At 40.0% G+C, this 12,027-nt stretch overlaps 1 protein-coding gene across 1 annotated transcript; it reads right to left on the minus strand.

Moving 5' to 3' along the window:
• Nucleotides 1–194: 194 nt before the first annotated feature.
• LOC109240999 (suppressor of mec-8 and unc-52 protein homolog 2) lies at nucleotides 195–8,228 on the minus strand. Its single transcript, XM_019407706.1, has 11 exons — nucleotides 8,092–8,228; nucleotides 7,777–7,917; nucleotides 7,256–7,305; nucleotides 6,865–6,979; nucleotides 6,421–6,469; nucleotides 6,231–6,320; nucleotides 5,537–5,605; nucleotides 5,328–5,451; nucleotides 1,600–1,940; nucleotides 982–1,356; nucleotides 195–686 (listed from the first exon to the last, which is right to left on the minus strand). Exons 1-11 carry the CDS (start codon nucleotides 8,139–8,141, stop codon nucleotides 417–419), a joined length of 1,674 nt encoding a protein of 557 aa, XP_019263251.1. The 5' UTR covers nucleotides 8,142–8,228; the 3' UTR covers nucleotides 195–416.
• Nucleotides 8,229–12,027: the final 3,799 nt, after the last annotated feature.

A 12,027-nucleotide genomic window follows, 5' to 3' on the forward strand; every position in this document is an offset into this window, starting at 1 on the left:
TCATATTGTATTCCCAAGAAAGGAATGGTGAACTTTAAAAACTAATTATTTCCGTCTTTGCTGAAAGATTTGAGTTATTGGCTTATTGCTACTTCAAAGCTTAGGGTTACTCGGGTTCAAGCCCTCGGAATGGAGAAATTGATGGTAGGGAGAGCTTCCCCACGCAAAGCGGATTGGCCGGGGGGCAGCGGATATCGAATACTAAATAATTAAAATAAAAAGAAGCTTAGGATTACAGGTATCATTGTATCACAGGTACATTAAGGTCATCATGAAACTAAGACCAGCTTTTATCTGAGGGCGAGAGATCGTTTCAAATTCGAGATATTCTGAACACTAATTCGAGAAATTCTGAACACCAAGTAAGGAAGAAGATCTAAAAGTCAAAGACAGAAAAAATCATACGTTTCCTCTGTTTATACACGCAGCTTCTTTCCAGGTTGTATTTCACCGTCCTCGAGCATTTCGCCTTTCTCCTTCTCCGTCTTCTTTCTGGTGAGTATTTTGTTTATCTTATGCAGCTCATTGGTAAGTTTCTGCTCTTTGTTTTGTTTCCTGGTCTTCCTACCATCCTGCATTTTTACTCCAAACTGGAATGCAGCTTTTGGCATTGCTTCCTTCTGCTCATTGTACGTTGCCCACTCCTCCTCTGTCTCAAAGTCCCATCGGTGAAGCCGACCCTTTGCCTGTAGAAAGATTAATCTTTTATCAAATACTATCTATCACAACAGAGGTTTCTGACTGACACCACCACGTTAAGTTGCAGTTGATTTCTATGACAAATATTATTATTGATCAAGCAGATACAACTAAAAAGCGCCAACAATTTTCAGGCTTGTGAGGCAATAAATTCTTTCCCTTTACACTGATCAAAATTTTTCACACATAATGTAGGTTCAAAAGGTGGCGGAAGGGGTAAAACAAGGAATGACGTGCAAAATTAATGGACTTGATCTTCAGCAAGAATAGAACATCACTTACACGTCCACCCATGTCCATTTTTGACAAATCAGCTTCATCATCACTGTCAACAATCTCACGATTGTACTCTTGGTAACCAGGATAGCACTCAGAATAGCTTTCAGAAATGAAATTAGGATCCTTCTCTCTGGCATCTCTCTCTCTCAGCTGTTGAAGCCTTTGATCATCCCTCTTGAATACTGAACCTAGCCCTCTATCCTTTTCTTCTTGACTCATAAATCGTGGATCCTGTAGAACGCCAGCATCAGCTTGCATATCATAATTCTGCTGGAGATATTGCTCGGGGTAAGCAAGCTGCTCAGAATACTGATAATCTTGCCATTCTGGTTGGTAAACACCAGCTAGCGCTTGTGCTTGCATTGCATCATATCCATTCTGCACAGAGCAAACAGATTCAACAATCAAAAGATGAATATCAGTTGCAACACATAGGGCCATCCAATTAAGGTAGTAAATACAGGAAAGTCGATGCTGGACAAATATGATGAGGGCATCCAACTTCATCTTTTCAGAGAAATGTAGGGCAAAGATTGAAGCAAGCAAATTTTGTTAGCAAATATTACGAAGCCTTTTTAACAGGAAAGGTCTAATCATGTCTTTAAGACAAAACTGACTCACCGCCTGTTGCCAATCATGAGAAGGCTCAGATGGCGGGATTGGGCCATAGGCAGGTTCACTGAAATATGAGGTCCTCTCTTTGTTTCGAGGAGATTCTTCCATATCCTCTGATACAGGGCTTTGACCCATATCTCCAGCAGGAATAGAGTAGTCAACACCTTCCCCTACGAAGATATCTTCTTCTTCAACTCTAGCTACAGCAGGTCCCTGATTCTCTTTTCTTTCTAAATGGTTCTTTTTAGGAAGCGGTGCAGATTGAGGCACAGTTTCTGTATCATTTTGGCTCTTTGATGCATCAGACTTCGATACTTCGTCGTAACCATTGGATATAACAGTCTTCCCTGCACAATATTAAAAACTATTGTCAGACCAAGGGAACCGGAAGCACATCCCTTCATCAATGAAGAGAAGAGATCACAAAAACCCCCCAAAAGCCAAAAGTACAAAGCCCTGCCCAATGAATAGGAGACCCCAAAAGCCCAAATTCACTTCTGAGAAACACATAATAGACTCCAGAGAACCAAATGCTTTTGTTTAGTCTCCATGGCACTACGGAATAATATACCTACATACTCCCTCCATTCCAATTTATGTGAACCTGTTTGACTATGCACAGAGTTTAAAAAAAATGAGGACTTTTGAAATTTGTGACCCTAAACAAGTCAAAAAGGGGTCTAGAGTATTTGTGTGGTTATAAAAGCTTCTCATTAAGGGTAGAATTGGAAGTTTAAGCTAAATTGTTTTCAAATTTAGAAAGGGGTCATTCTTTTTGGAACGGACCCAAAAGGAAATAGGTTCATATAAACTGGAACGGGGAGAGTATCTAGTCATCAACTACCTTTGTGCCCCATATGACATTCCACTAATTTTCACCCTATGCCCCCCTAATCAAAGATGAATAAAGCTCACATTCTATCCCGCCTACAAACATTCTACTTCTTTATAGGACTTGCACATGGTGTTTATCGACCTAGAAAAAGCGTATGATAAAGTGCCGAGGGAAGTGTAGACATCGAAATTTTAATGGATCAAGCTAAATCCTAAATTCAAGATACTACAAGACCTCTTGAAACTCTAGGAGTCTGTCAGTGTTGTTGGAGGCTACTCTACCAAAACCCTAGGTCACTCCTATAAAAAGGGTTTCATAATCCTTTAAAAAACATCTAAAAAATGGAGATCATCTCGAAAATCCCATAAACTCAGGGGATATTCACAAAGAGATCAAGAAGTGGCCGGATAATTCTTGATAATCAAATTCTTCAAGAAGATCCACAACATACTTCATGGATATCAAATAAATCCATGAAAGCCCGCACCATCCTACGTTCGAGAAACACGCTGTTCTAGCCCTCGAATCACGGAGATAATTAGGAGAGAAGAATCAAGGGGATAAACAGAATTGTACCTGCATCATTTTATCAATAAAATTGCGTTTCTTCATATTTATATTGTGGTTGCAATTTATTTTTGTATCACATATAATTTGTTGCAAACAAATTGGCACGCTCAGTGGGACCAGTTCTGCCCTTCATCTCTTCCTCCTGCAAATCGAAACTACTTCAAAAATTTCCGTTGTGATCGGGTACTTCAAGTTTCGCCAAGCCTACACCCCGACAAACCTTGAAGTAGGGGGCATTTGTAGACATCGAAATTTTAATGGATCAAGCTAAATCCTAAATTCAAGATACTACAAGACCTCTTGAAACTCTAGGAGTCTGTCAGTGTTGCTTGGAGGCTACTCTACCAAAACCCTAAGTCACTCCTATAAAAAGGGTTTCATAATCCTTTAAAAAACATCTCAAAAATGGAGATCATCTCGAAAATCCTATAAACTCAGGGGATATTCACAAAGAGATCAAGAAGTGGCCGGATAATTCTTGATAATCAAATTCTTCAAGAAGATCCACAACATACTTCATGGATATCAAATAAATCCATGAAAGCCCGCACCATCCTACGTTCGAGAAACACGCTGTTCTAGCCCTCGAATCACGGAGATAATTAGGAGAGAAGAATCAAGGGGATAAACAGAATTGTACCCACATTATTTTATCAATAAAATTATGTTTCTTCATATTTATATTGTGGTTGCAATTTATTTTTGTATCACATATATCCTCGAACGGACCATGGTACATGCTATTTGCCGATGATATAGTGTTAATCAACGAGACGCGAAGCTGAGTCAACGCAAGGTTGGAGGTTTGGAGGTAGGCCTTGGAGTCTAAAGGTTTCAAGTTGGACAGGACTAAGACAGAATACTTAGGCTCCGTTTGGCCATGAGTTTTGCCAAAATAAATTTGGGAATTATTTTCAAAACTCATGTTTGGCCATAAATTTTGCCCACATTTTGGCAAAATCCCAAATCCCAAAATCACCCCAATTGCTGATTTTAGGCCAAAACCCCAAAACTTGGAAATTATATACATGTTTTGCCAAAATAAAGTTGGGAAATATGTTTTGAAAACGCATGTCCAAACACATTTTCATCTTCAAACCAAACTTCACCCAAATCAGATTTTTCAAAATAAATTTGGGATCTATGGCCAAACGCTAGCTTAGAGTGCAAATTCACTGACAGGGCTCATGATCACACGTGGATGTGAAGCTTGATATTCAAGTTATCCCCAGAAAAGTAGTTTCAAGTATCTCGGGTCCATTATCCAAGGTAATGGGGAGATTGACGAGGATGTCCTACATCGTATTGGAGCGGGATGGATGATATGGAGGCTTGCGTCCGGCGTCTTATGTGATAAGAATGTGACGCCAAGACTTAAAGGTAAATTTTACAAAGTGGTGGTCCGACCAACTATGTTGTATGGGGTGGAGTGTTGGCCAACTAAGAACTCACATGTGCAGAAGATGAAAGTAGCAAAAATGAGAATGTTGAGATGGATGAGTGGCATGCCTAGATAGAGATAAGAATAAGAATGAAGCTATTCGGGACAAAGTGGGAGTGGCCTCCGTGGAGGACAAGATGCGGAAGTCGAGGCTGCGATGGTTCGGGCACATAAAGAGGAGAAGCATTGATGCTCCTGTCAGGAGATGTGAGAGGCTAACTATGGCGGGTTTGAGAAGAGGTCAAGGTAGGTTAAGGAAGTATTGGAGAGAAGTAATTAGACATGACATGGCGCAACTTCAGCTTACTGAGGACATGACCCTTGATAGGAAGGTATGGAGGTCGAGGATTAGGGTAGAAGGGTAGTAGGTAGTTGTAAGTTTCTCCTTTTCTTACCAGTTACTTTAGTAGCACTCAGGTTCCTACATATGCTTAAGTAGATCATTACTTCGTCATGTGATTTAGTTCGCGTCTGTTATCGTATTTCTTGTTGTTAGTGTTTAGTACTACTAATTCCCCTCCCCCCCCCCCTTTTTTTTCCTTTTCTCTTTCTTCTTCTTCTCACTCTTTCTAAGCCGAGGATCTACTGGAAACAACCTCTCTACCTTCACTACGTTGGGGTAAGGTTTGCGTACGCACTACCTTCCCCAGACCCCACTTGTGGGAATATACTGGGTTTGTTGTTGTTGTATAGGAAACCATGCCCAAATTCACTTCTATGAGCAAGAATATAATAGATATACAAAAAGCATGCAGCGGCACCAATCAGAAATAAGAGAAAAGGTTTTCGTAAAATAAATTGGATATATGCAAATCTACATCACATTCAGACTATAAGCAACTGTTCAGAAAATACAAGTAAAGGTTAAGAGGCATGAAAGCTATGCACCTTTGCCATCTTTTTCCTTCTTCTTCTTCTTGAGAACTTTTCCTGATGATCCAAGACGGAGATAGGACATGATTTTAGCTATTCGGTCTAGAACAGAACCATCAACACTAACTGTAACCATTTCCTGCAAAAAAGAGGTGAGGTAACCCATTTGGATGGAAAAGTAAGTCATTGCCTGACAGCAGCGGAATATGGGAAAAAAGAAACACCTCAGGGACTGGACAGTCAGCTTTGCTCCTGTGTAAAGTGGTTGGAATATCAGTGTTGTATCCACCTTCCTGCCAGACACACATAAACCATAAGCATGAAAAGTAAAAGAGACAACGAAAGAAAAGATAGTAGTCACAGTAAATTCAAGCATTAGAATAACAGAATAGTTCACTAACTTTTTCACTATGCAGATTACACATCTGTTCACCATGTGTCTTAGCATTAAAATACTGCTTCAATGACTCTAGCATTTAACTCCCAAGAACACCCCTTCCCACGCCCACTCCCCCACCAGAAACAGAAAGGCCTTTAGCTACTTGACAAGGACAAGACAGTTCATCCCAGCCATACGAAATAAACTCTAATTTCCCTACAGAATTTTTCCTTCTTTTACCTGGGAAAGCGGGGTGGGGTAAGAGAGGAGCTTTATGAATAAAATGATTGCATCCTTTTGCAAAACAATAACTATGATTCAATATAGAACTTAGCAAGCTTCTCAGCTAGCTACCACAAGCACAAAATTTCTTTTACTATTATCACGTCCAACTGCCATATGAAAAAGATCTTAGGGCACATGCACTATAAGAAAACTCAATCACTGGTCTGCGAAATAGATTCCTTCTCGGGCAAATAGAATCCTGGAATGACTAAAATAAGAGGAGATGAAGTAAACAAAAAAGAAAAGAAACATACCATATTAAAAATAAAAGACATCCGTCCAGGAAGAAACATTTCATTGGTCTTTATAACAGTCTGAGGCTTGATCATCCATTGGTATACTGACTGCAACCCAAAGCTTACGAATCACTCTATTGAAACATAATAACACCTAGCAACAACTATAGATATTCGAGACTCCGAAGCAATTAAAGAGCTAATGCACCTTGGCAGTTGCAGTACGGAATGACATTTGCTGATCTTCCTTTGATGCTCTGTTAGCAAAAGAGATGGAATGGAATAATTAAACAGAACAGTTATCCGGACCGATTGCTTCTTAGACATGGTATAAAAGAATAATTCACCAAAAAGGCTTGTTAGTTCGTAAATACACAAAAAGATGTTACCAAGTCACACACGCATCTCATGATAGTGGTCATAAATCAAGGGTAATGCATGGGACAACTATAGGAACATCTATAGAAAAACCTCGTATCTGAAACTATTGTCTTACGCATGGAAACTACACATGGATCAACTTTATTAGCTCAAAATTGCATCGACCATTCCAGAAAAATTGACAGGCCCTTAGACTGTCAGTTTCTTATGCTTTAATTTTAAAGTTGAGGAATCATGCATCCAGTTAAGTGACAAAGCAATCAGTAGTTACCTAGGTTTTCCTTCATAATCATCTCCAGCATCTGGCTTCTTATCTATTTCACTTCTCACTTTGTGAAGTAAAGCATAATCTAACCCTTTAACCAAATGTGTGTGTTCCACATCACCTGATACACAATAAGCCAAAAAACGGTTGGTCAGCTGAACAAAACAACTAAATCAATTAGAACATATATCAAGAAAACCGCTGAAACTGAGCTGAAACTAAGCTAACTCATTTGGGCATACAATTAAAAAATATTCTGTTCCACAACAACGCCAGGAAGCTCTCTTCTTTAAGTTAGCTGTTCCAGTATCTTTTCTATTAATTCCAAAAGCAAGCTGGAAATCAGAATTACTCTTATGTATCGTGTAGAAACAGCAGTTTAGCAGAGCAGACTAACCTCCAAGATACTTGCTCTTCTCAATAGATAATTTTTGAGCATCAGCAGACCTGCCAACAAGTTTTAAAACATGAAATGTTCTTAAAAAAATACTCTTTTACTGTCAACTATATAGACAGCTCTCTAAGGCAAAAACTAGAAGTTGCTACTTTGGTGACCTAGGTCATAAGTTCAAGGCACGGAAACACCCTCTTTGCAGAAAGCCGATGCAAGGTTGCGAACCATTTCCACGGTAAAAACTTCCTTGCACCTGGTGTTTGCACCAATCCAATGAATACATGATACGTGTCTTCATATACACTCTAATAATACACATTTTCGCCTTAATTTATTACTTAACCATACTAAATTAGTATGCTTTGGTGTAAACACCCCGTGCGGGTAAATTCTTCCCCATACCCTGCACTAGCACCGAAGCACTTCGTGTGCAGGGCAAGGCCCCTATATAGCTAGCTCTCCAATAAAGAGCTGGGAAAAAAAGGAATATACAAAAAAGAAAAAAGGGAGCTGAGAGATATTACAGAAGATCAACATTGCCAGGAGGAGCGACAGCATGAAAAGCGCCCAATTCAGTGAGTTCATAATCCGGATTTTGATCTTCTCTCCTTTCTTTAGCTCTGTCTCTGTACTTTGGTAGTTCCGGTTCTTCCGCCTTCTCTTCTCTGTAATAAAAATTCTCACTTTTCAGCAATAGTTACCAAATTATGGAGCTATTCAAATTCCACAGTTCCAAATTCAATTGAGATTTTTACAAAAACTCACACAACGCCATAATAATAGAAGAAATGAAGAAAAGTTAAATTAAAAAAATGGATATCAGAGAATGGAAAACGAACTTCTTGTGACGAATTATCTTTTCCTTGTGATTTCGTTTGGAGGAAGACATGGTTTTGAAAGCTTATTCCCCAAATTGCAGATTAGGGCGAAGAGCGAGGAGGAAGACGATGACTATAGAGCTTATAGATTGGTAAAGATTTGAAAAGACAAAAACAACCTTCAGCTTCTGTATAAGTGTCGTTAAAATATGGGCCTACCCGAACAGTGTAAAAGGCTTTTAATGGATTTCACATTTGGGCCACAAGGAGGGTGATTTTCGTGAACAGAAAATCCCGCTTTAAACCTATTAAGCCCAAAACTATTTACCCTTTAATACCCAAGTCCAAACTATTTGCTTTTTCTATCCATGCAGCCAGACTATTTATGCGGCCCACCCATTAGCGGATTCCCATACCCAGCCCAAGCTATTTCACCTAGCAGCCCACGCAATTAGCGGATTCCCATACCCACCGTCATTAATGCCTCATTTAATAGTCTTCGTCCTTTAACGCTACAGACTTAGTTTCAAAAACTCTATAGCCAAACCATGAGAACTCATACTTCAACCAACATTTACTGATTCTATTTTTGAATTTATCTTCAGATTTCGTTCCATCTCTTCGTCTAATAGTAATTTTTGGGCGAAATTTTTGGATGTGAAAGTACATTTTAGTTAAGTGGGTTTTCAAAATCATAGAATGTTTGTGTTTTTCTTTGTACTTTTGTGAATCAATGTCTGTGAGTTGTTGTTTTCACTATGGGTCGGAAGCATTGTTCGCATAGATGGTGGCGCCGTGCACAACATCATTCTTCAACCCAAGTAGCTGCTAAATCTATTGCCTCAGTCATGTCCAGTTCTAGTTTTTTATTATTTTCTGATTCTCCGGCGGTGTTTAGTCCTAACCCAGCAGTATGCGTGTTGAAAACACAATTAAAAATATAGAATTAGAGGGGGCAAGGCAACAATATTGATGCTTCTTCAGTCGATGGAACTCCCTACCAGTAATTACCCGAAACAAATTATGAACTAGTCATAGCAGGTAATGCGCTGAATGATAAGGGAAAAGCTAAAGTTGTTGAGGATTCTGAGGGAAAGCTAACGTGAATCCGTGCCTGAAACAGAGACTCAACCAATCAATGTTGATTGTAGTGATGGTTCTTAAGTAAAGAAGAAAAAGATTGGTGTCGCATCCAAGAAGGTAATTTTCTTAAAACTAGGATACGTGCTTTTGAATATATAGCACATTGTTATTTTTTGATTTCCTAGTATATATTTATATTATATTATAGTTATACTCAGTTGTGGGAACTGGGAACGATCCCATACAATTGTATACCCGGTTGGTATAGCTATATAATTGTCATGGCCCCAGTTCGCCCTCCGTGAACTATCGTGACGGCACCTACTCCCTACGACTAGGTAAGTCTAACAATTAGCGGGAAAAAAGAAAAGAAAACAACAGATAAAAACTAGAAAAACTGCGGATAAACTAATAAAAACCGAAGATAACAGATATAAAAGTGTTTAAGATGCCGCTCGGCATATACAATACAAGATCTCAAAACCGAACAACTCCCAAAACCCAGAATCTCAATCACAAGCTACGAATACGACAAAATGCGCTAACTCCGGAATGTCTAAATCAAAAGAAAAGATAGAAGGGCTATCACTTCAAGAGAGAATGGAAAGGGACTCCTCGGTCTGCGGACATGGCAGATATACCTCGAAGTCTCTGGAGAATCGCCTCGCCTCAAGGGTAGTAGGGCTGAGTCGAAGTTCCTGGATCTGCACACGAAAAACATGTGCATGAAAGGGCATGAGTAAGCCTAAACTCGGTCGAGTAGTGACGAGGAAGGTCAGGGCCCTACCGGTCATATGTAATGATATATAAGAAAGAGAAGCAATATTAAAGTAACACGGGGTAATAAGAGTAACAACAACTACAACAGAGATAAAATACTCACAGAAGGAATACAGTTCAACATAGAGATAACAACCGGGGATTTCCCAGGATACCGTCCTGTAGTCCCCAAATGTAAATATCCAGTGGATCTCCCAGGTGTCGTCCCATAGTCCAACTCATAGTGGCGGGGATCTACCGGAATCCCGATCCGTAGTCCCAAATGTAAATACCAGTACTGGGGGAATCTATCGGGTGCAGTCTCGTAGTTCCAATATAAATGTGCAGGGGGGCCTACTGGAATACAAATTCGTTGTCCCAAAGTAAACATGTAGGGGGATCTTCCGGGATATCGTTCCGTAGTCCCAAAGTAAACACACAACAGCAACACGAAGAATACTCAATTAAATCCAAATTCCATACCAAGGTAAAATAGGTATTTCTAACCTAGCATGTTGCACAGAATTTAAATAAAGCAGTTTGAGCAAGTAAAGCAATCAAGTCAATTAGACATGCTTCCCTAAGCTAACAGTAGGCTTAAATTGCAAGTAGTATAAACAGGGAAGAAAACACAGTTATAGTTACTTAATGAAAACAGGATTTTCGACAATTAGCACATGTACGCACTCGTCACCTCACGTACAAGGCATTTCATATATCAACAATACCAATCCTAAGGGGAGTTCCCCCACACAAGGTTAGGCAAGCCACGTACCTCGAACCAGCTCAATTAACTCAATACCACGTTCTTGCCACGAGTATCCTACTCTAAATGGCCCAAATCTATTCAAAGTAATTGCATAATGTAAATATAACTTCAAGTAACTAATTCAACTAATTAATTTGAAGCTAATACGCGAAATTAGGAAAATCGCCTAAAAAGACCCCCGGGGCCCACATCTCGGAATCGGATAAAATTTACAATTCGGAATCCTCACTCTCTCACGAGTTCATATATACAGAAATTACTCCAATTCGACATCAAAATCTTGATCAAAACTCCAAAGGCTTAAGAACTTTTCCAATTTTTCTCCAAATTTTCACCCCAAATTCGAATTTAAAGGATGAACTTAAGCATAGATTCGTGAAAATTAATCAAAACCAAGTAAGAATTACTTACCCAAAACACCCAGGTGAAATTCTATCCCAAAATCGCCAATTCCGAGCTCCCAAATCAATTTCTAAGGTTTGAGACTAAACCCTCGTTTCTGCCCTTTTACTGACCAGTGGAACCGCATCTGCAGCTCTGGGACCGCACCTGCGACTTTTCATTAAATAGAAATTTCCGCACCTGCGACTCCCTTATCACACGTGCAGTCTCGCAGGTGCGTTCGACTTCTCGCCCCTGCGGCTTCTGGAGCCTGGGCCAAATTCCGCTTCAGCGGTCACCAAGCCACTTCTGCGACGCCGCACCTGCGGTCCCACACATGCAGGTGCGATTATGACAGGTTCAGCCAACTTCAGATTTCTCCTAAGTCCAGTTCAACTTCCGTTAAGCGGCCGAAACTCACCCGAGACCCCCGGAGCCTCAACCAAACCTGCCAACCAATTTTAAAACATCCAACGAACTTATTCCAACCCTCGAATCACATCAAACAATGCTAAAACCACAAATCGCTCTCCGATCCAAGCCTAAGGATTCCCAAAACTTCCAAATTCCGCTTTCGATCAAAAAGTCTATCAAACCTTGTCCAAATGACCTAAAATTTTGCACACACGTCACATTCAAGACTACGAAGCTACTCCAACTCTCGGAATATTCCGACACCTAGATCGGAATCTCATTATTGAATCGGAAACTTCAAGTTTTCAACTTTCGGCATTTCAAGCCTAAATAAGCTACAAACCTCCAAAACACAATCCGAACATGCCCCTAAGCCCGAAATCACCCAACGGAGTTAACGGAACCAACAGAGTTCCATTCCAAGACCGTCTTCACACTGCTCCGACTACGGTCCAAATTCTAAAACTTAAACTCTCATTTAGGGACTAAGTGTCCCAAAACTCTCCGAAACTCCAAACAAATCCTTCCGGCAACTCACAATAGCAGAAACA

Source organism: Nicotiana attenuata, unplaced genomic scaffold (genome assembly GCF_001879085.1).
Source record: "Nicotiana attenuata strain UT unplaced genomic scaffold, NIATTr2, whole genome shotgun sequence".
NCBI lineage: Eukaryota > Viridiplantae > Streptophyta > Magnoliopsida > Solanales > Solanaceae > Nicotiana > Nicotiana attenuata.